The 25057-nt window shown below is 37.6% G+C and overlaps 1 protein-coding gene across 19 annotated transcripts in view; it reads left to right on the top strand.

Annotated features, from left to right (window-relative positions):
- Atp2c1 (ATPase secretory pathway Ca2+ transporting 1) overlaps positions 1-25057 on the top strand; it is a 120639-nt gene that overhangs the window by 89609 nt on the left and 5973 nt on the right. For all 19 annotated transcript variants that reach the window (XM_042281538.2, XM_076576967.1, XM_076576958.1 and 16 more), the window contains 12 exons: positions 875-970; positions 1056-1145; positions 3532-3636; positions 6578-6734; positions 8065-8235; positions 9646-9743; positions 17814-17864; positions 18914-19080; positions 20777-20845; positions 22221-22337; positions 23976-24123; positions 24557-24652. In XM_042281538.2, the coding sequence (XP_042137472.1) occupies positions 875-970; positions 1056-1145; positions 3532-3636; positions 6578-6734; positions 8065-8235; positions 9646-9743; positions 17814-17864; positions 18914-19080; positions 20777-20845; positions 22221-22337; positions 23976-24123; positions 24557-24652 (1365 nt within the window). The remainder of the gene's footprint in view (positions 1-874; positions 971-1055; positions 1146-3531; positions 3637-6577; positions 6735-8064; positions 8236-9645; positions 9744-17813; positions 17865-18913; positions 19081-20776; positions 20846-22220; positions 22338-23975; positions 24124-24556; positions 24653-25057) is intronic.

Genomic DNA, 25057 nt, shown 5'->3' with positions numbered 1-25057 from the left:
TTAATAGTAGTTATTTTTTCAGTAGATTTTTAAAGTTTACAGATAATTCATCAAAGAAAACAAACATTAGAAAAATTGACAGAAGTCTGTACTTAAGTTTGTTTAGGTCTGTTTTACATAGTCCTTAAAGTGAGATTGTTGAATGCAGGTTATTAGGTTTGGTCAGGGATACCTAAAGCTATATGTGTTCCTTTTTCAGAAGGGTGGCTGGAGTTACCTGTGTTTGTATGCATGGCAGACAGGATATTAGTTTCTCTTTAGAGTCTATCATTTTATGTCAAACATTAATGATTTGTCTTTTTTTTTGTTCTAAGCTTTATTATTTTCATTATGATAGTTGTCTACCTAGATTCTAGCCACTTGGGATACTTGGCTTGTTTCATGTATGATTTTTTTTTGGGGGGTAGCTTTGTACTGTGCTGTCAGAGCAGCCTGTCATTTCCAGGGTGAGCCTTTCACTGTCCCTAAGACCATTTACCTGGAAACCAAGTTCCAGCTAGTACCTGGTCTCGGGTATGATGAGAGGCTAGACATGGTAATAGTGGGTTCAAGTTTTTTTTGCAAGCTGTAATGTATTGCTATATAAAGTTAAGCTCAGTTATATATAGAGATTTTCCATGGTTTGTTTTTTTTTTTTTTAAATCTTATTTTTGTAATGAATCATTGAGCAGACAAGAATATCTTTTTAGGTTAATTAATATTCTAAATAGAGTTTCTGTTCCTGTAATATTAAATTGTCTGTTTTAGATTTATTTTATTGTTAAGCATTTGTATTACCAACAGTATGACTAGAAAATGACATGAATATAGCTCAGGCTGTTATTTGATTGCCATTAAGTCTTATTACTGTACTGTTTGTGTTATTAATCCTTAGGTTACTGGAGTTGGCTATAATCAGTTTGGTGAAGTCATTGTTGATGGTGATGTTGTTCATGGATTCTATAACCCAGCTGTTAGCAGAATTGTTGAGGTAAAAATATATTCATGAAGTTAACTTAGTGCGTAATGACTTAAGCCAGAGTGATGCCTTTATAGTTGATATGCATTTCTTTTAGGCGGGCTGTGTGTGCAATGATGCTGTAATTAGGAACAACACTCTGATGGGAAAGCCAACTGAAGGAGCCTTAATTGCTCTTGCGATGAAGGTATGTGTTTAGTATCTTTGGCATGTTGGCTATTACCCTGCTAGCAGAATGTGAGGCCTTTCAGATTCAACATTACTGTGGTTTTAGGTATTCAGTAAGACTCATTTTCCATTTTTTTTTAAACTGGCATTGGGGATCAGTTAAATATAGAGAACAGACAGTTTCAGAGATGGATGTGTTTTTAGTATTGAGGTCTGTATGTGAAAAGCTTGTAAGTGTGTGTAGTTGCTGTTAAATACTTGTACATGAGTAAAAGATAATATTCTGGAATACTTTTGTACTTTTACATTAGTAAAAGAAAAGGTTCTCTAACTACATGTAACTCATGTACAAATCTTAATGCAGTTGTAGGAAATCAGTTTTTTCCTTCTAATCTTTGCTTCCTTTCATCCATTTCTCAGTGAGTGTTATTAAAATCTGTTTGGGGGAGGAAGTATTGTTCCTCTAATCTGTTCAGATTGAGCCTATCCTAAATTTACATTTCTTTCAGTGAGAAACCTGGTATTTATATAACTAAAACAGCCTTTCCCACTTGTAAGAATAGTTTGAGAAAACACTGAAATTTAAATGAAACAGTATTTTTCAATGTGCAGTTACTGGGAATGAGAACCAGCATACAGTTGCAACTTAGTGTAGCTTTTAATTCAGAAGATGATCACTGGATTTGCTTAGTCATTTGTTCATTTTAATATATATATAAATAAAATAGAGATCGAACCCTGGGCTTTCCAGATGCCAGGCAGGCACTCTAACTCTGAGATAAACCACTGCCTAGTAGTTTTTAAATATATGTTTTCTCTATAGAAACCTGTAGTTTTCTATCATTTGGCCTAAAACTGAAAAAATGTATAGCTTTTGGAAGATTAATAAAAACATGGAGCAGGTGTCAGGTTATTTCCTGTGTTTCTGTTTAGCAAGCTACTAGCTTCTTCCTAGAGGAATGAATCCTGACATCCTTGGAACGAAAAAAAGGCAGAGCAAGATAGTTAAATCTAAAACACTGAGCAGCCATATTTGTCTGTCTGTCTGTCTATATATCTTGAACAATGCAAGTGGAGAGCTGGAGGCTTGATGTTAAAGGACAGAGAATGTTTAGTGAGGATAGCTAGGAAGGAGCTAAAATGAAAGCCCGAGGGAGGAACTAGGCATGGAGTGAATGGGTCATGGCTAATTGTCTGGCTAGTGTGAAAGGAATGAAAGGTGCTTGGTAAAGAGGGAAATTGTTAAATAGGCTGTAGTTTGGTAGTTATATGAATACCAAGAGAACTCGGAACATATTTCTGAAGAAAACAGATGTTAATAACATGGACTTTTGACTAGTTGTAAAATACATGTAGATATTTGGAAAAAGAGGCAAAGGTATCAGAAAGGATTAAGAGTGAGAACAAATACATGGCATTAGCAGTTACTAGTTATAGTGGGGCGTGTTGTGTAACAAAACTTCCTAGAGAGACACAACACACACACATACACACACACACCCCAGATAGGGAATCCATGGTAGATCAAACTACAGATACCACCAAAGTCCAACTCGGTTAACCAATGGGTTTTATTGGGGTTACTTACAGGAATATGGGTGAGGGGTTACTTACAGGAGTAGAAATAACTCAAAGACAGTTGCATCACCAAAGTCCACGCTAGTATGGGTACTGGGAACTTGGAGCACCCTGCACAGCGTACAGGCAGATCAACAGGCTGGAGAGTGTCCTTTTCAAGTGAGTCTGATCTGAACCTCTTCTAGGCAGCTCAGCTGGCTTCTGCTTCTAGGCAGCTGGTTTGGTGTCAATCTTCTTTACAGCTTGGCTTGTTTGAGGGTGTCTCTCAGCAATCTTTATTGTTTAGTCTGGGAGGGAGGGGCCTAGTGAATCTGCTCAGTTTCAGGACTTAAAGCAATTTTGATTTGTTTACCTTGCTGCTTAAGGACTCAGTGTTTCAATCTGGAGGAAACTGTTATAAAACCATGGGCTAAAGGATTAGGATGAAGATGATAGCAAAAGACAAGAAAGATCCCAGTTGCCAATAAGTGAAAGTTTCAATATGAAACTTTCCTTAGTTGGGGAAGTTCATCTTTAGTATTGGTCAGACACTTTTATTTATCTGTATATTGTTTTCTTCCAGAATTTGAGCTTGTCGAGAGATTAATGTAACTTACATGAAGGCTTGGTGTATAGTATTCTTTCTATACATTCAGGCTTTCATGTTGTATGCTGCTCTTCAGGGAAATGCAGTCCACAATAGATAAAACATTGCTATTTTTTCACCAGTATTGGAAAAGGATCCAGTTATCTTAACTCACCATGTTGTAAGTTGTGACTTGCATTGCTTGTTAAAGGGAGAAATAACGATGTTGGTTATAATTAATTTTTTTACTTTGTTTTTACAGATGGGCCTTGATGGACTGCAACAAGACTATATCAGAAAAACTGAATACCCTTTTAGTTCTGAGCAGAAGTGGATGGCTGTTAAGTGTGTACATCGAACACAGCAGGTATCTCTGTCTTTAAAAATATTTAGGCATAATTCCAGCGTTTAGGAGGCTGAAGTAGGATTGCTACAAGTTTGAGGTCAGCTGTACAGTGAGTTTCAAGCAAGCCTAAAACTGGGTTATAGGGTGAGGTTCTCAAAATAATAAAATAATAATAGAACACATCTATTTCAGCTTGGGTGACAATTTTTCCTTTTTTATCTTCTTCTTCTTCTTTTTTTTTTTTTTTTATAGTTTACCATTAGTTCTACTGAATTACTGTTGTCTTAGAGCAGTGGTTCTCAGCCTCTGCACGGTGACCTCTTTGGGAGTTCAATGACCCTTTCACAGGGGTTGTCTAAGACCATTGGAAATCACAGATATTTACATTACAGTTATAAAGTAGCAGTAAAAACAATGTTATGGTTTTCGGGTCATCACAACACGAGGAACTGTGCCCAAAGGTCACAGCATTAGGAAGCTTGAGAACCACTGCCTTAGGACATAGTAATCAACAGTGTACTTGAGTCTTTATTATATTTTTTATGACACTCTTTATAGAATTTGTGTATTGAAATATTAAGTGTTTGTGAGCCAAGAGCTTGAGTGGATTATAGCCTGGTCTTAGGTATGGAGGGAGGGCTTTGACATCCAGTTCTTTTGATATGATTTTCTTTTCACTGATAGTTCATTTTAGGTCTCTGCTGATTTTATATTGGACTGCTCTTCATAGAGGGAATGTCTTATCCTTCAAATAAATAACACACTAATTGTGTGATTCTTCTCATTTTCCATCCTAAAGACTTCCTGCAGGATGAAAGCAACCAATGGAATGAACATACAAAACCTAGACACACAAATAAGACTCAGTAGATGTGGAGGGAGATAGCCTGACACAGATTGGACAAACTTGCTGGCATACAAATAACTAGAATGGCTCAGTTAGTTTGTTTTAGAAGTATCTTTTGAATATCATAATAACAATATTTTTTCTCAATCTCTGGAATAAAGCATAAAAACCCACAAGTACTTTAAAGGCAAGTAGTAAGACAGATAATGGGAGGGAAGGTTGAGAGTCTAAATGAGGAAGCAGTAGGAAGCCTTCTTCCCCAAACGCCCTTTCTGCCTCTTCAGTTAGGAGCACCAGTGTCCCTTTGTCCTTGTGGAATACAGGAGATCTGAGGAGGACAAGAGTGGAACAAGCTTAACCCCGAACGCTGAGCCATGGAAGTCATAAAGGACAAGCCTCTAGGCCTCAGTTCCTCTCGGAGTGTGTGCGGCCAGGCCCTGCCTTACCCGTGTTCCCGTGGAGTAGTGGAGAGTTCTGGAAAAGCTCTCTGTTCTTTTCAATAGCAAAGACAAAAGCTTCTCTACTCTTAGGCTTCCCCTCCCCCCTGCAGCAAGGTCCGCTAGCTGACCAGTGTGACCAGTGCCCAGGCAGCTGCCAGTTTTTCAGTTGTGAGCTTAAGTGAATAGGCAAGGCTTCTTTCTGGTAACCAGGGAAATGTGTAGTGTAAAGCTGCAGAGAGAGGCTCAGAGAAGCAAAGGTAGTGGCATGCTGAGGGAGATTCCTAAAGACCCTGAGAAGTGACAGTCCAGTGCTGAAGTACAAGCTCTAGGTAAGGAAGGACTGTCAGAAAGTAGACTAGAAAGTGGGAAGTAGCTGTAGAGAAGGTAAGAAGATCAGGAATGAAGTTTTGGAGACCGAGAGCACAGGTAATTGTGGGACTAGCATAGAGGACAAGAAATACGACTGTGCCAGGCTTACTGCGCACACCTTTAATCTCAGCACTCAGGAGGCAGAGGCAGGGGGATCTCTTAAGTTTGAGGCCAGCCTGGTCTGTGTATATCAAGTCCTGGGACAACCAAGGTCTACATAAAGAAACCTGTTTCCAAAAAATTAACAGCAAAACAAAAGAAAACAAAACAAAAAGAAGAATAAAATTTTATCAGATAATGCTAGAAATATTTCCAGAACAGAAAGATTGTAGGTTTTATATTGCAATGGCCTCCCCAGCTGCTCAAAACTATGTTAAATGAAGGATAGATAGAGTGAGGTGATAAGCACAAGGAGGCACACTCAAGAAAGGCTGCTCCCTTAGCGTGTTGAAGAGTGAGGAGATCCTTGGGGAAGCACTTGTGAAGCATCCAGAGACGTTTGAAATAGGAGGCAATGCCAGGTGAAAAGGTGAGGGAGGGGCAGTCGCACAGAAGGCTCAGGGCTAATGTGGCTCCATGGTGCTTTGTGCTGCAACCTTGGGCACTGGGATTAAAGGTGGCGCCACCACTGCCTGGCAGACAATGTGTAAAATTGTTAACAGAGGAGTCACAGTATAAATGTGTTAAAAATTCAGAGGTCAGAACCAAAGAAGACAGCTGAAAGAAGTTGTAAGTTGGCTTGCCTTGATGGGAGAGGGCCTACAGTGAGAAGGAGCGGTAGAGACTGCAGGTTTTCCTTAGAAGGTTCTGGAGATTATTTTGTATTGTTTTTCCCATGTTGGCGATTAAATTTAGGGCCTTGTATATGCTAGACAAAATATTACTTCTGCTGTGATAAATGGAAGAACTCTGTTAGTACTCTCAATCTCAAGGTGGTTGTGAGCATTAAAGAGCATCATAGGTAGGTCGACATAGACACTGGTACATGCATAGTCATTAGTAAAGAGCCTGAAACCTTACCCTGGACGGATCCAGATTGCATTCATTTCCCTGCTGCATGGTGTAGAACCGTGTCCCAAGTCTCACAGTGCCTATAGTAGGACAGGTGGTTTTTTTTTTTTTTTTTTTTTTGTAGAAATACATAGAAAACTCCCACATGTATTAATAATCACCAGAGTTTAAATGTCAGTCAAAGCATTAGGTTTGAATAACTTTGCTAAGCATTATGAGAGATTGATGTCTCTTTTTGGATTCATGTAGGATATGTATATAATTTGAATGTAAACTTGGTATATTTTCTTTTTAGGACAGACCAGAGATTTGTTTTATGAAGGGTGCTTATGAACAGGTGATTAAGTATTGCACTACATACAACAGCAAAGGGCAGACTTTGGCACTTACTCAGCAGCAGAGAGATCTGTACCAACAGGAGAAGGCCCGGATGGGCTCGGCAGGACTCCGAGGTGAGCCTGGTGGAGCACAGCCCTGTTCTGGGGACAGAAGGCCTTCTTTGAATTGCACCGGGTCCCTGCTTCACTTCGAGTTGTCCAGCCCTGCTCCAGGGTCAGAACCATCGAAATTTCTGAGGTGTCATGTTTTTATAATTGGGGAGCTGGCCCTCAAATGATAAAGTCAGAAATACAGGTTTTATTTAAAAAAAAAAAAAAGGTTTTATTCCTTTTAATTTTTAATAGCTTAAAGCAACCCTGTGTCTAGAAGGTTGTGGAACCTTCAGGATATGGAACCTACCTGGAGGAAGTGGGTCACTTCAGGGCAGAACTTAAGCTTTATAGCTCATCATCCTGCCTCTTTGTCTACTGCCCTGGAAAATAGAGTAGCAACCTTGCTACCTTAAGCCACTCCTAGCCCCATAAACAGAAGTGGTTTGCCTTCAACTTTGATTTTTTATTCCTTCATATTTTCTGCTTGAATAAGAATAAGTACTACTTTGGTCTCTTTTGTGACTTTGCAGATTTACTCTGAGACACTTAGGTTTAGTGTGTTTTTCTGGATACTTTAAATGTTTAGTCTAATAGTTTCCCTGATGCAGTTATGTCCTTTTGATTTATAATGGTAGTGACCAGAAGTTCCAGAGTTCTGAGAGTAAGTGATATTTGGGAAACGAGCATTACTTTCTGTTATATTTTGTTGCTCAATCATGACAGAAAACTAAACATAATGATAGTTATGAGCTCTTAGAGACCTAAATGAAGAGCAAGAAATGCTTGTTAATGTTTGGAGGAAGTGGAAATAGACTTTGTTGATATTAATGCCCTTAATACCACTGTATAGATGAAATTGTCTTTCAATTCATCTAATGTATGCATGTATGCATGTATGAAATTGTATATACAGGCTGTGTATAATTAATATATTCTTCACAGATCAAGATATATTAGAAGCCACCTTCCAAGGGGTCTGTTTACTTAAATTTGACTTTCAATGCTTGATAACCTATATTTTCCCTTAAATGAATTGTATTGTCTAAAGAGGTTGTAGTTTCTTTGGAGGGTAGCTTATTGTGGTTGTTATGGAAGAATGTTCTTAATTCTTTCTCATTTGTCTTCTCTGCTTAATAGTTCTTTGGTTTTATTCCTTTTAATTTTTAATAGCTTAAAGCAACCCTGTATCCAGAACCATTGAACCATAATGTGTTGGTTTGTGATAAGTTTGAGTTGTAAATAATATGCAGTAACTACAAATGACATTATAACTGTAAATGATTAATTATCAGCTAAGTTTGATGCTTTCACAACCAATACTTTCTGGTTTTGTATCTTGTTATTTTCTAAGTTCTTGCCTTGGCTTCTGGTCCGGAACTGGGACAGCTGACCTTCCTTGGCCTGGTAGGAATCATTGATCCTCCTAGAACTGGTGTGAAAGAAGCTGTCACAACACTTATTGCCTCAGGAGTCTCCATCAAAATGATCACCGGAGATTCACAGGAGACTGCAATTGCAATTGGTATAACTGAGCTGTTGCATTTTGGTTTTAATAGGTTTTCTTAAGACACTGCAGTGCATAGTTTTATAAAACATTAGCTAGGAAATAGGTTTATATACTACTGAGATTATATAATAACTAACTTTTTTTTTTCTCAAACTTATAAAAGATAGGTAAATAGGATTTTAGTTTAAAAAGAATATTGGAAGCATGTGACTTAACTCATTGTGAAATCATTTGTGTATTTATTCACAGAAGGGTAGTTGACTTAACTTGATAGTCCACTTGCTGACAGGTCTAAAACACCAGTGTAGAGATGTGAAAAGAAGGGTGAATTGAGGTTTTCCTTATCCATTTCAGTATAAGTTTCAGAGCAGACTTGAACATAAACACTATGAGGATACCTTTTATAGACTTAGTTTTTCTCATCAGAGATAATACTTATATGGCTTGAAAGGTAGTTGCAATTACCTTCAGAAATGTAAGGTGGAGAGAAGCATAAGTGCTTGAGTTTTGTTCTTGGAGCTTGTAAAGTATAATTTCAACATTTGCCAAGTCTGTTAATTCTGATTTTATTCATTTGTGATAGGTCTGGACTAAAGGTTTTGAGCTTTGTTACTGAAAGGAGCATTGGAGTGGTTGGGATGGGGATGCTGGAAGAATGGCTTCTCAACATTGGAGTGGTTGGGATGGGGATGCTGGAAGAAGGGCTTCTCAACATTGGAGTGGTTGGGATGGGGATGCTGGAAGAAGGGCTTCTCAACATTGGAGTGGTTGGGATGGGGATGCTGGAAGAAGGGCTTTTCAACATTGGAGTGGTTGGGATGGGGATGCTGGAAGAATGGCTTCTCAACATTGGAGTGGTTGGGATGGGGATGCTGGAAGAAGGGCTTCTCAACATTGGGGTGGTTGGGATGGGGATGCTGGAAGAATGGCTTCTCAACATTGGAGTGGTTGGGATGGGGATGCTGGAAGAAGGGCTTCTCAACATTGGAGTGGTTGGATTGGGGATGCTGGAAGAAGGGCTTCTCAACACGTGTTTTCATTTCCATGCAACTACAAGATGCATGCAACTAAATCTGCCAGCAGTTTCCCTGGCTTCAGTTACTTGGCTTCTAGTACATTCTGATTATCATTAGAATTGAGCTGCTGAGCAGAAATTGATTAGTGTAGTTTTCATTTTTAGGGTTTGCTGGCTTAGCGACAATACTTTGTTCTTAAATTTAACAAAAACAAAATCCTCAAGCAGAAAACTTGAGACTTGCTATGAATTTCAGATAGTTTGTCTTGCTAGTTATTTGTCTTATGACTCCTTGATAAACTGTTTAAAGAGAAGTAAGTTTTAAAAATCATGTCAGATGAGCCTAGTTTTACTGACTCTTCAAGCAAATAAATTTAATTATGTATATATTTTTGTCTTTTTTACTTTAGCTAGTCGTCTGGGATTGTATTCTAAAACTTCCCAGTCAGTGTCTGGAGAAGAAGTGGATACTATGGAAGTCCAGCAGCTTTCACAAATAGTACCAAAGGTAAGCCTACACAAATCGCTGCTGAGAGCCCTTATTCTAAACATCAGCCGTGGCTACTGACTCTCAGTGAAACTGCTCATCTACAAATGAGACACACCCACCAAATTTGGTGGTCCAAATTATGAAGTTAAATTTCCTTGAGATAAACCATATTGTTACTTATGATGAGATCATTATGAAAGTGTTGTAAAATCATTAACTGACAAAAACTGTATTTCCTCTGAGAAAAATACTGTGGTAATCTAGGGCTTGTACGTATAAGTTAGAAAATGGAGAGAGAACAGTTAGTTGATACTGCTTACACTTTAGTTCTGTTTTTATTTTAGCTTGAGTTTATACTTTAAAAAAAAAAAGGTGTTGGTTGCAGATAGTAAAACACACCTATTCTGGGTTATAGTTCTGAGTTTGGACAGATTCATGATGTCTTACAAACCTTGTCACAATTAGGATACAGAAACAGTTTCTTCCCACCCTCAATTCTGTCATGACCTTTTATATTCAACTGCTCCCCTAGGTCTAGAGCTTGGCAGCAGTGATTCATTTTTCTGTTCCTATAGTGTCCTCTGTAATTGAATTCTGTAAGAAGACGACCATGTAGTGTGAAGCTTTTGAATCTGATTCTTGATTCTTTGACATGTAATGCTTTGGAGATGTAACTTTGCTGTGTTGTGTGACTTAGTACTACTCCTTTTTATCCCCTCCCCCCTTAAATTGCTGAATAGTGTTTGACTGTATGGGTGGACTGTAGGCCTTTAGTTCAAGGACAGTTGGGCCATTCAGTGTTTGCTGTCAGGAATAAAGCTGTGTGTATCAGTTTCTTTGTGAAAGTCATGTGTAAATACTTGAATAATTTCTGGATCATATGGCTTCATAAGAACTTCACTTCACTCCAGGTTGGGTGACAGGATGGCTTTGCCATTTGAAGTGTGGGAATGTTCCGTTATCTTTAATCATACCACCTGGTGAGTGGTCAGTTCCTTCACCGCCTTCTCATGGTGTATAGGAAGACTTCACTGTGGTTTTCATTTGCATTTCTCTCAAAAGCTTGTAATGTTAAATATCTTTTTTCATGTACTTGTTGGCCATATTATGGTCTTTGTTACATAGTCTGAATATTTTTTAAAAATGACATTATTTTCTTATTTAATTCTGAGATATTAAAAAAAAAAACATTGTGGCCCCTTTCATCCTGTTTTCTGGTGTGGCTATAGGGAAGTATTTAATTTGATGAGGTCTGGCTTATTAATCTTGACTTTCGTGGATCATGCTTATAATTTCTTATTTAAGAGCTCAATCTAAAGTAGGATTACAGAAGATTTTCTCTTAGAAGTTTTTATTTTTTTATTTTTCCCCGAGACAGGGTGTCTTTGAGTAGCTTTGGAGCCTATCACTCTATAGATCAGGCTGGCCTCAAATTCACAGAGATCCACCTGCCTGTGCCTCTCAAGTGCTGGGATTAAAGGCATATGCTACTACTGCCTGGCTCTCTTAGAAGGTTTATAGTTTTTTTTTTTTTTTTTTTTTTTTACTTTAACCAGTGATCATTTTGAATTTTAAATTTTATGTGTGTTGCAGTGGTCACGATTGGCTTTGTCATGCATGGCATTCATTTGTTCTAGCTCCATCTGTGAAAAGATGATTGTTTGGCATTGGAATGCTTTTTAGTCTTTGATTCTAATGTTTTTTTTTTTTTTTTTAGTAAATTATAAGAGGAAAAAAAAGAGACATTCTGTTTTGTATAACCTAGTAACTTCTATAAATCCAGTTTCCCTTGTATGAAATTATTTTTATTATCTGAGTCTGCTTCATGGAGGCCTTATAGAATCTGGTTGTCATGCACACAGGCACATAGGAAGTTGGTCTCATGAGAGTTGGGCAGCGTTGGTTCTTCCATGTTGTTAATATTTGTGTGTATGTATTTCTGTGTCTTTCAGAACAAGTACTTACATGGCATTTATTTGGTTAGCAGTTTAGCTATCTGTTGCCAGTAATAATAAAATGTGCTGCTTCCTTTATCTCAGTGTACTTAAAAGCTGCCTTTTCAGAATATGGAATTTCCTCCAATTATCTCAACATTTTAACTTAGGGCTTTTTACATATACATTATATATATATATGCATATATATTATACTTCTTCGGATTGGAAAAAATTCAATAATAGCATATACTTATTGTAGAAAAATTGAACAGAAGGTACAATTCAAACTATTAGTAATGTAATCCAGACACTCAGAAGTTACGTGCCCACAGAGCATTAGTATAATAAGTTAACCTACTGTGACTTTTAAAATACATATTTAACAAGAACATGAATTGGACTTTATATGTTCACAGGCTTAATAATATTCATTTTATGTAATTTCAGTATTTCTGAAATCATGATTTAGTACTAGAAAATATGCCTTTAATGGCTATACTATATTTTGTGTGGCTGTCTACTGTACATAAATCTATGAACACCTGGTACATATGTTTTTATATAGCCATTTCCTTAGTGAAGTTTTAGTTTATGTATTTTTACTGTGAATAATATTTTAATGATAACAGTAGCAGCCAGGGGTGCATATGGATAGTACACATATCTTACTCTACAGTAGGAGTGCATATATTATACATATCTTACTTATTCTACAGTCACCTTCTAGAGAATGGATTACTTAAAGTTTTTTTTGCAGTTAGTAGACTTTGTTATCCCAAGATTTGATTTTTAAGAATAATTCAGGAAATAATCCCTACCCAATCTCTGCCATTTCTAGGTGTTTTGATAAACGGGTATTTACTTGGCCCACCGTTAGTTTTATGTAGAAGTTTGCTTTAGGAAGTCTTGGTAGCTCACTTACTTGTTCTTTATGCTTTATGAATGTTATGGGTTGATCACAGAGCCATCCTGAAAAGGCTACTTATAGACTAAGCTAGATACAGTTGCTATTTCACCAAGCCCTGGATTGAGAGCTGGCTTATTACTGTGATTCTTTTTTTCTTCTCTTTTTGGTTTTTAGAGACAGGGTTTCTCTGTGTAACAGCCTTGGCTGTCCTGGAACTACCTCTGTAGACCAGGCTGGCCTCGAACTCACAAGAGATCTGCCTGCCTCTAACTCCTGAGATAGATGTACCCATCTGGCATATAATTCTTACTTGAATATATGATGGTGATGCTTTATTTTGAAGGGCATCTTGGTTACTTCCATTTTGGGCATTTATAACATTTGGTTGATGTCTTAGAGCCAATGAGAGTGGGATGACATTGGTACTAGAGCCCATGTCTGTTACTCAAAAAGTTCACCATCTGTAACTTGTAGTTCTGAACATTACTGTACATGCAGCATCCAGATACAATTACTTTTGTAGACCAGATTCCTGCATCTGAAATGATTTGACCAAGGTTCAGTGCATTGAGAGACCTCTTAGAACTTATTGCTGACCTGTCTTATGAAGAGATTTCAGTTTATATTTTCACAGTCTGTACTTTGTGCAGTGGTGTTGAGCTGATCTAGACGTCCAGCTGCACTTTCTTCATCTTCTAGTAAACTGATTGGGATGTGGTTGCTAGCAGAAATGCACTGGTTTGCTCTGCCAAAATTAGAGTTTAACCAAGCTCTAATCATTCATGAATATTCCTTTCAGATCATCCAGGGCAGAATAAACATTTTCTTTGAGATTAAGGGAAGAAAGTTTACATATTTGGATAGGAGCTTGTGAATGTGTGTTGCCTTATAGTTTATTTATGAAAGAATAAATTTTGTATTGGCCTCTCCAGGGGTATGGGCTAGAGTGTATATTACTAAGTGATTGTAAAATCTATAGTTAATTAAACATTTTCCCATTAGACCTTTGTTCAGCTTTTTTCTAGAGCTGCCTGCCTTACATTTGCCTTTTCTAGTTACCCCTGTTTCTTTGACAAAATGTTAATACATTCTGGAAACAAGCCTAAAAGGTATTTAGAGAAGCAAGAAGCAAATCCCGAATTACATCACTAGCCTGGAGAGATGAATGACATCATCTTTCTTTTCCAAATCGACAGTGTGTTAATTATGGCAGATACACTGGCACTATTCTAAAGAGACTTAAATAAAAGAAAACCCAAGCCTTGAAGTCAGTTTATTGAATCAGCTAAATGCATCCAACTTAAAGAGGAATTGAATAATACCATGGCTTTCTTACAGGCTCTTAATGTGTTTTAAGTGAGTCTGTTCTCCAAATACTAGTGACTTTTGTAACGAGCAGGACTGTTTTCCTCCCACTTTCCCTCCGCTCTTCATCTTGTGTTCATGTAAGCTTCTGACAGCTGGCAGGTAAGCTTATCTGCTGTTGTTTCTGATTGGTTTGTAGAGCCTGTTTTCTTAGTGGACAGGTAAGTGTTGGAAATGACTAGCCTACTAATTTTCCCACATCTTAACATCATATGATTGTTTGTCATTTCCCTATTTCATTTTCATAATTTAGTAGAATCCATTCCAAATCTGCCGACATCTGTGCGTGGAAATAGTTATTACCTAGAACCGATTAGAAAGCATTATGGAGGATGAGTCGTGCCTGCTTTGTGAGGTATACCTGAGAGTTCTTAGCATTTTCCATTTGTGATATATTTTAAAGTGCGTCCTGTTCTCCATAGATAGAACCAAGTGTCCTTGTTTATTCTTTGGTTTCTGTTTTTGATATTAGTACTTCTGTTTGTTTACTGAGTCTGTTAGCAAGTCTTCATACTCCTGGTTTGTGCATCGTTTCATTTTCTGTAAGGTCACATATTTTTATTTTAATCACCTACAGTTTATCCATTGCATCAGTAGGAAATACTGTAGAAGATTTGAGGACCTTTGACAGGTGGTTCTAAACTCTTTCTTCATTAACCTCTGCTTTAATGGTTTCCTTTTTTCTCCCTAACTTCCTTTCCGAATCACACCTTGTCAGTTTATGTCAGTCTAAAGAACTGTGAATGTTGACTAAGGTTCATTACCCACAGCAAGGCTGAGAGGAAGAGTGAAATGCCCTTGCAGAGGAGTTCTTCTGAAAATAGGGAAGCCTTTTGTGGATTTTCCGTCCCCATGTTTCCCTGTGTTCTTTTCTTTTATGGTGTAGCTTTCCACTGTCTTGTCCTCCTGTCTCCTCACTTCCTAACTCCAGACCACAGGGATGGTATTTTGTTCTCTCGCTACTCCTGCTCCTTTTTGCTGAGTCTAAGAAACAATAAAATTCAAAAGCTTATTTATGCAGTGTGTTCAGTTATCTCTGCTAGCTTTAAACTGTGAGATAGTGATACACTTCACGTTCTAGTCATTTCTTTTGTTAGTGTAGGATGCAGTTTCTGCAGACCTTAAGTTTATATGCACTGAATTTCAGTGTTTTTACTCAGCAAGTTAAACTCGTTCTCCTGTTTTAAGAACAAGCTTTACTTTCTTTGGTGATATGTACCATGTGTAAAAGACCCAGTAATCATTGCCAATGTGGTTTGTGGTTGATTTGCTTGGTCTGAAAGTGGCTGCTTCTGTTTTTGAGGTGAAATCAGAAGCTTTGAAATGTTAAAATCTTATAATAAGTAACAGATATACTTATTGTGTATCAATAAATGTACTAGTATATAAAGAGTGCATCTGCAGTCAAACAGTTGGTGGCTTTTTCCTTTTGCTAACCCATAATAGTTACAGAGAGGTGTCTTGCCAAGTTTGAAAGTGAATTATGTGGAACAAAGGCACAACATAGTGTATAAGTACTCATCATCAGTCTTTATTGGAATATAGTGTATATTCTATGGCTTTTCCCAAACATTTATGTTGCATTTCAGTACAATGTATGCTTCATGATTAATTTAAGAATAATTAGAATTGTTTACATAGGTAGGTACAAGTATGTTTTGAGTATATATGTAACTTAGTTTTCTTTGAACATTCAAGTGTTACAGGGATGACCACTCAGACACAGTTTATAGCCAGTTGAAAGTCTTTACTCAGGCATTCGTGACCTAAGTGTAGCGCCAAGTGTTTAGGGTTGGGGGTTTTAAGACAAAAACCACATCCTGGTACCTTGGTTAGCAGCTGCTAGGGCAGGTTTTGTGCAAGCAAGCAGTTTAACAGAAATTAAGATAAACAGTTAGCTGGAGGGGTCTTGCACAAGCAGGCAGTTTAGCAAGCCAAGATAAGTTAGCTGGAGCATCTTGATCTTGGGATCCTAGAATAGAGTTGGGTAATTTTCCATGGGAGTCTCCATCAAGGGATCAAATTCTAGTTAAATCTAAAATGGCCTCAGCAAGAATACAAGATGGAGGAACTGATCTATACACTGTCTGAATAGAAATTGAACTTTACTCTTGATTTGAAGAATAATTTTCAAATATGCATCATGTGATTCCTGGACCATATGACATTGGGCCTAATCAATAATGCATACTGTAGTTTAACTGAATCCTTTCTCTAAGAAAATAACACTCTCTTGTTTTAAGACTTTAAAAGAGGATCCAGGAGCAGTATGACAATGCCAAGATTCATTCAGTTGTTTATTCATTTAGCAAATACCTCAAAGCACTGAAGGTGTTGGACAAAACCATCGCTTTCATGGAGCTTGTGTTCTAAGATAGATAAAAATCTTACAAGAGGAGCCGGGCGGTGGTGGCGCATGCCTTTAATCCCAGCACTCGGGAGGCAGAGCCAGGCGGATCTCTGTGAGTTCGAGGCCAGCCTGGGCTACCAAGTGAGTTCCAGGAAAGGCGCAAAGCTACACAGAGAAACCCTGTCTCGAAAAAAACAAAAACAAAAACAAAAACAAAAACAAAAAAAATCTTACAAGAGGGATGAATGCTGCAACACACCCAGAAACAAACAGGCAAGAAGGATAAACTCTGGAGAATAAGATTGAAACTTCAAGATAACATGACAATGATGACAACGAATGGAGGAGGAGGAGAAGAGGAAGAGGAAGAAGAGGGAAGGAGAGGAAAGCCAGGATAGGGCATGGAATGTGAGTCCTCACCTTTAAATGTCAGGACAAACTCTGCTCAGTGAGAGGGAAGAATTTTAAGAATTTCTGGGGTGGTGATCTCAGGTAGGTGAGACAGGATTATCAGTGTCTGTCTATAGTGAAATACTGGGTTGGTTCTAGATACATAGTGGGTGGCAGGGATTGGAGTGTTTTCTTTGAAGTAGGAAGTAAAGCTGGCAACTGACAGCAAGACTGGAGGCAGGTTGGACTGGAGGAGGCAGGAGAGAAAGCTGCCATGAAGTAGACCCCAGGAGTGCAGAGAAGAGAATACTGTATTCTGTGGGTGTAAGAAACACTGTGGCTTTGACGTACTGGAAAGATTGACCACGATGCTGAAATTGAGATGTTTATGAAATGAGAGGTTGGAAAATTGGGGACATGAATGCTTACAATTAGTGAGAAGTATGAGCTCCTGTGACATTTATAACTGAGTTTTTATGAAGGAGGAAGGATGCCCTGCAGCTCCCTTCCCTCACGCCCCCACTGGTACTTTGTGAGAGAGCTGTAAGGGCTGGCACGGTTACCTAAAAAACCTGGGCTCAAGCAAGGTGAAAGTTAAGGATGCAAGACACACTGTGCTGGCTGCCATTGGGCACAGTGAAGGATCACACAGATGAGTCATGAGGAGATGAATTGTGGCTAGAGAAATCTGATCATTAAGCAGCTTTGAATTACAGTTGAAGAGAGGCTTGTGAATTATTCCAAACCAAGAAAGAACACTGATGTGGCACTGTAGAATGGCTCTTCAGACACTGGGATGCAACTGTTCTTTTCTGAGACAGACCGAAGAGAAAAGCTGTTCCTGTTGTACACTAGTGTTGTGAGGACACAGATAAAGAAAAAGAGTTCTTCCTTTTTCATTTCTAAAATTCTCCAAGAATAAAGCTATTTTCTCTTCATAGCTTTAACCTAATTATATAAATTAGACTATCACTTGTTTAAATTTTGTGTTTCCTATGATGAATGTAAAGGTTGAATCCCTGTATGAGGTAGCTATCTTGGTACATATATGGCATTGACTAATTTCAGCCTTTGTGCCAAACTAAGTTGTTAAAAATGCCGTTACATTGGAGATTTTTAGTATATCTGTGTTTTAACAGGTTGCAGTATTTTACAGAGCAAGTCCAAGACACAAGATGAAAATTATTAAGGTGGGTGTCTGAAAACCAAATTATCTTAAATTCTCTTTACAAAATGTTGCTACTTTGTCTTTTGTTCATTACAAAGAGTATTGATAGAGTAGCAAAGTTTAAAGTATGAGACAAAACAGGTTTAATTCTGTAAGAGCTTAACTGAGAAACAATAAGAGTTTAGTTGGCATAGAAAGACGTAGAAGAAACCTACAAAGTATTTTTCAGTACAGCCTCTTTAATCAGAGTGTAGAGAAGTACATTATGGCAGGGATGCATAACTAAATCATCCCAATGTGAATAGTTATAGTTAGACACTGTATAAATGTAAGATGTTTTGTGAGCATGAACAGTATCAAGAAGGCTTATTATTTCTATCAGTTCATTAACAAAGCTATGTTTTCATTATATAGCATGTTCCACAAATAAGTGAGCAGTATGTTGCAAACCAATACCACTTGTATGTCAATAGGCATTAGCAATGTTTCAGCTCTACCTGCTGATATATGATGCATCATTGACTGAAATATTTTTATGTACTCTTTGATTGGTGTATAAATCAGCTGAAATTGTATCTAACAGTTGATAAGCAGATTTAATTACATATAGTGGCCAGACATTGTATAGTTGAGAGCTTCTGAGTTTTGAGGTTGTTAACATTTTAGGGTGGGTTATTTGTAGCTAGGAGTGATATTTTGGAATATTTAGTATCATTCTTAGCTCCTTCCCAGTAAATGCCAGTGGTGTTCTGCAACTTAAGACAGTCAAAATGTCACCAAATGTTGTTAGATGTTCTCAGGAAAACAGAATACCCCTAGTTACTAACCATTGTATAGCTTACTGTCACGTTTCAGATGTACAGTTCTCTTGAATGGGAATGCTAGTAACAGTGTTTTCTAAGCTTTATTTTATAAAGACATCCATGTTTTGAAAGTGACTGAAAAATGAGGTTATATTTTTTATCCTAATTATGTGAAAAGTGGTTGATAATATTTACTTATCCCATTATCTGATTTAAAAAAAAAATTCCGAACAGTTCTCCCTGCTCTCCTTTTCTGCCCCCTCTTCAGTCTCTACAGAAGAATGGGTCAGTTGTAGCCATGACAGGAGATGGAGTAAATGATGCAGTTGCTCTGAAGGCTGCAGACATTGGAGTTGCAATGGGCCAGACCGGCACAGATGTTTGCAAAGAGGCTGCAGACATGATCTTGGTGGATGATGATTTCCAAACCATAATGTAAGACATTTGTTTTCCTTTGCTACATGCATCTCACCTTGAGATAATTCAGCTTGAAAAGAATTAGTAGGATTGGACAGATTAAAACATGATTTTGTTTTGAATAATCTTGTTTTATGTAATTCAAGAGAAAATTATTTGTGTGAATGGAACACATAGTAAGTGACAAGCCTGTTTGTTTAAGAAATAGTCACTGAGTGCCAGCCACATGTCATACTTTTCTGGGCATAGAATGATGGTACAATAGTGACCCTTCTTCCAGAGTCTTTATTTTAGTTAAATTGAGGTTATGGGAGACATGTATGTAGCGTTAAGGATTAAGTTCACATTCATGAATATTTTCTTACATTAGTAAGTGTTCTTGTTGCCCTCATTACATGATACAATGTCTTAGCCCTGAATGCCTTTGGTAGTCCATGTTTTCAGTTGATTGAGAGTCCAGTGTAATGCCAGTGATGGGGGTCCTGTGATTCTCACTTTCTGTAACGCATTGAATGACCTGAGCTTCACTTCTTACAGTGATGAATTCTAATCATGAGTCCTGCCATTCTTTAGTATCCAAATATGGCCTAAAGTGATTCACTTTGGAGCATAGAACTCTGCATTTGCTAACGTTTGGCAAGGAGAGAAGTGTTTTTAAACCCTATTCTTGAAGTTATCTAAAAATCTTGGAAGATGCAGTTATTTTAAGAATTCAACTCTGCTGGGTGGTGGTGGCCCAGGCCTTTAATCTCAGCACTTGGGAGGCAGAGGCAGGCAGATCTCTGTGAGTTCGAGGCCAGCCTAGGCTACAGAGTGAGTTCCAGGAAAGGCTCCAAAGCTACACAGAGAAACCCTGTCTCAAAAAAACCAAAAAAAAAAAAAAAAAGAATTCAACTTTGCCTAGATTGAGCTGAGTGAATGCAAGAATTCCTAAGTAAATTTTTGTAAACCACATCTTTAAATTCTTCACAGGATATTAATCTAAGTGTTAGGTAGGAATAGTAAATAAATGACATAATTCTTATATAACTCAGTACCTTTTAATTTTTGACATGTGTTAATTTAACCTAAGAAAAATGAGCTGTGAAGGCTATTGAATGTCATTGTTCTAGTATCACATATGAGTAGTAGTATCTTGTGTGGAGAGGGATAATATATTTTTTTAAAGATTTATTTTTAATTATGGTTATGAGTATACATAATAGTGCATGAGTATACATAATAGTGCAGGTATCTGTAGAGGCCAGAGGTGGCATTCCCCATCAAGCTGGAGTTAGAGATGGTTGTGAGCTACTTGACATGGGTGCTGGGGATAGAACTTGGGTCCTCTGCAGGAGCAGTGTGCCCTCTCAATCACTGAGCCATCTCTCTAGCCCTAGCTCTTTTTTTTTTTTTTTTTTAAGAATAAGAATTTGGGCCTGGCTATGGTGGAGCACACCTTTAATCCCAGCACTTAGGAGGCAGAGGCAGGTGGATCTCTGTGAGTTCGAGGCCAACCTGGGCTACAGAGTAAGTTCTAGGACAACCAGGGCTATACAGTGAAACTCTATTTCGAAAAACAAACAACAACAAAAAAAAATTTCATATTTTCTAATCTTACCTAACAATAGATTTTTTTAAAAAAGTGCTAATTGTTGTTTAGTTGGAAACTTAGTTTCAAAATGTTTCAATGTAGGCATATTTTATGTGATATTTTCTTATTTTTAAATTTCAGGTCTGCAATTGAAGAGGGTAAAGGCATTTATAATAACATTAAAAATTTTGTTAGATTTCAACTGAGCACGTAAGTTTGCAAGAACTTTTGCCCATGGGTCTCATAGAGAAATAATCGAGGGATAAAACTTAAGCAGAGTGCCTAGAAACTTCTGACCTATATTCTTGAAAATTGCTTATAAGTAGTTTTCTAAAAAGAAAAAAAAAGTTTTAATAGCTGTGAACATACTGTTTAGGTCTAGATATCATCAACCATGTAGGGATGATTTAAATTATATAATAGGAGATGTATAAATAATAGGTAGATATTTTGCCATTTTATACTCACCATTTTGTCAAAAGATCGAGAAACATTATGATGCCATTTTCATATAAGTGACTGGGACCTTGGCATTTGGACGAGATCCTGCAACCAATTCCCATAAATACTGAAGGATGCTTGCATAAACCTTTGGGATTTATTTACTTCTGACATCTGAAAGGGATGTGTCAAATATCTGTAATGTTTCTTGGTATCTTTTTCTAAAAGTAGAATAGGTTTTCTTTAGTCAAAAAGTTGTTAAATATTTCTGAAGCTGTTTTTTTGTAGGTTTTAAAAATCTTTCCTCTAGTCTGGGCTTGGTGGCACATGTCTGTAATCCCAGCATTCTAGAAGGCTGAGGCAGGAGAATTTAAGAGGCCTGGTCTGTATTACTTAGGGAGAGCCTATGTTAGGGTTAGGAGGTCTTTCTGTTTTTGCCTAAGCAGTTTTTTAAAAAAAATCTTTTGTTAAAATATTCTTAACTTGCCAGACAGATGGCTCTCACTTTTGATTCCAGTACCTGGGAGACTGAGTAGATTGTTGTTGGAGCCAGCCCAGTCTATATAGCAAGACCTGGGCTGCAGAATCAGACTCACTTTCAAAAAAACACCTCTTAGCTTCTTAACAAAATACTCATATGAATGAAGCATAGGTCAGTTGAATTAATAGGATTAATTTAAAAAATGTAAAATATGATTTTTTCTTTTTTTGTGTGTAGTAAATGTGTTCGTGGATGTGTCCATATCTGTGTGCACATGTATGTGCTTGTATGTAGAGCCCAGATGTTGACATTGTATGTTTTTTTTTTAGTCATCTCCTATTCCTATCTTAATTTTTGGTAACTTGTCTCCACTGAACCTGGGCTCACTGATTAGCCAGACTGGCTACCCAGCAAGCTTCTGGGACCTTGCTGTCTTTATGTCCCCAATACTGGGATTACAGGTGTGCACCACTGCCCCTGACTTTTCACTTTGGTCCTGAGGATCTAAACTAGGTGCTCATGCTTATTTATTATTATTATTAGATGCTCAGAAAGTATTTTACCAACTGAGCTGGTTCCCCAGCCCCAGTAACATGAGGCTTAAGTACTAGTAAAATGTATAAAATTTATTGTGCTAATTTTTAAATGAATCTTTTTCAACAGGAGTATAGCAGCATTAACTTTAATCTCATTGGCTACGTTAATGAACTTTCCTAACCCTCTCAATGCAATGCAGATTTTATGGATCAATATTATTATGGATGGACCCCCAGCACAGAGGTAAGTGTCATGAATGAACTGAAAGGAGAAGGCGAGTGTGAAGAAGACCTATCAAACCTTCCTCATGGACAACTTTTCAGCAACATGCTTCTTATGAATTGTCATGAGTGCATATCATTTATTCTCTTTATTCTCTTTGATTGTCCATTCATTCAGCATAGATCTGATTGTTTACACTATGTGAGGTGTCAGCTTTTGGGTAAGAATAGAGCAGGGAACAATTGCAGTTCTTTCTTGTCCTTAGGACATAAGCTGTGTTCTAAGATGGAGAAATTTCGTGCAGTCAGTTTGAACACATTAACAATAAACTCAGTCACCACGAATGCATTGAATTTGCACTAAGGAAAGGAATGAAAGTCCCTCCCTTCCCCCACTCCTCATCATTGTTAGTGTTATTTAACCAAGAGCAAGCCAATACTTAAATTCTCTGCTTCCCTTTCCCTGTGTCTTCTGTCTTATGACTGATGACTGAATCTAAGGATCTCTGCCTGCCTGAAGGTTGCCTGGTGGTCTGTGTATCTGTGTCTGTCTGTTGTATCTGTCTCCAGTAGAAGGCTCTTACTGAACAGCACAGAAAGCATCACATGTGGAAGGAACGAGGGGTACTTTACAGCAGTTTTAACTAGAGTTTTACAAGGAATTAAGTCACTGATTCCAACTGACCGAGATAATAAACAAACACCATCAAGGGATATCCTAATGCTTCCTCCAGCACTTACGGATATCCGTTTTATAAGGTCACTTTCAGCCTATTTGCTGTTTCCAGCAAATGATTATAACACACATGAAAACACATACGTATTACTCTGGGTCAGGGGCATGGAAAAGTATGTAACTTAAGATTACAGCTATATATTAGCTCAGACTGTAAAAGTTGATTACATGGGACATCCAAGGCAAGATTGGTTTTGTTACTGTTCTCTGAAATGCAGGTTACACATGCTGAGTACATAGTAGGACAGCAGTTGTTAAGTGACCTCACAGTGTGTTGTTAACTCTGCTGAGGTCCAGCAAAAGGCCCTGGCTCTTAGTCTGTAAGAGATACTTTCATAATTCTGTATCAACACCATCATCCCACATTTTAGATCTGAATTCTGTTTAAGAACCTTGCTAAAACACATGTGCAGAGATTTCAGTATCTTTTAGCTTTAGCAGTATGGCAATTGAATGACATCTGTCATGGTCATCCTAGTAAGTCCTCCTGATCAAAGACATCCTTGCATAAAGTACATTATTTCCTTGGTAGGTTATGGATGTGAAAAACAATTTATATGTAAGTGAAATTGGATGTTTCTTTTGAAAATTGCCTATCAGTTGCCTGTCATACCATGCCGTAAAGCATTAAGTGTAAGAGTTCAGAAGACGACAAAACCAGTAGTCTTCTTGTAGTCTTTCTCACTTCCCCTTTTCTTCCTCCCCTCCCTCCCTTCTTCCGGTTAGTAGTTAGTACTATAGACATATGCCAGCATGTCCAGCAGTGCTAGTTTTCAATAATCATGGCCAATGTCTTCTTTATGCTTCAACAAAATGTTTTCAAAAGAGAGCATTTAGTTTTCTAGATAATTGAAGCTAGTTAGATTGTGAAAGAAAGTGCAAACAACATTTCAAAGTACTTTCTTTGTTCTTTTTGTTTTTAAGCCTTGGAGTAGAGCCAGTGGATAAAGATGTCATTCGCAAACCTCCTCGAAACTGGAAGGACAGCATTTTGACAAAAAATTTGATACTTAAAATACTTGTTTCATCAATAATCATTGTTTGTGGGACTTTATTTGTCTTCTGGCGAGAGGTACATTCACTGGATAAACTGCTGTTACCATCTATCTGTGTAGTAGGATTCTTAGTTATTTGGTGTATTGTACAGATGGTTGGCAAGTGAAGAGCCTGCTGAGTGAAAAATAAAGGTTAAGGAAGATAATCTAAAGTCCTCAAGTGTATAGTAAAGTATCATGTGCACGGAAATATAGGAGAATCAGAAAGTAAAGTCCTTGCATAGCTGTGGTAAAATAGTGCCAGTATTTTAATTCCTGGCTCATGAGATTTTTTCTTTTTTAACTTTCATGTAGACTATATTCATTCACTAGGTGGTTTTTAGAAAATTCAGAGAGTTTCAGTGTCATGTTTAGACTGACGCTATTTCACTTTAAAAGCATGCAGTGTTTATCCATTTTATTCAGCCACAAGGAAAAAAAAAGAGGTCATTTTGTCTTTCTTCTTGGCAGCTTCGAGACAACGTGATAACACCACGAGATACAACAATGACTTTCACTTGCTTTGTGTTTTTTGACATGTTCAATGCATTAAGTTCCAGATCTCAGGTATGCTGAAGTGGTCTTACCTAATTCATCTGTTGAGAATGTGTTCATAAGAAGTAGACAGAGATTATGAATATTTTAGCTTTGATTTTGTAGCTATAGATTACAACGCCATACATCTTTCTGTATAGATGTGCTTATGGTCAACAATAAGGATGGGATGTTTGATCTTAGAGGGGATCCCTGTCTTTCTTCAGTTATTAGCTATAGCTACAGGATAGATTTAGGCTAATGTCTATTTTAGTTGGGGTGTCTATTGCTGCAACTAAACACCATGACCAAAAAGCAAGTTGGTTAGGAAAGGGTTTATTTGGCTTACACTTCCACATTTTTGTTCATTACTAAAGGAAGTCAGGGCAGGAACTCAAAACAGGGCAGGAACCTGGAGGCAGGAGCTGATTCAGAGGC

Source organism: Peromyscus maniculatus, chromosome 7, assembly GCF_049852395.1.
Source record: "Peromyscus maniculatus bairdii isolate BWxNUB_F1_BW_parent chromosome 7, HU_Pman_BW_mat_3.1, whole genome shotgun sequence".
NCBI classification, from domain to species: Eukaryota; Metazoa; Chordata; class Mammalia; order Rodentia; family Cricetidae; genus Peromyscus; species Peromyscus maniculatus.
The sequence above is the reverse complement of the archived record's forward strand: the minus strand, read 5'-3'. Positions and strand labels throughout refer to the sequence as shown.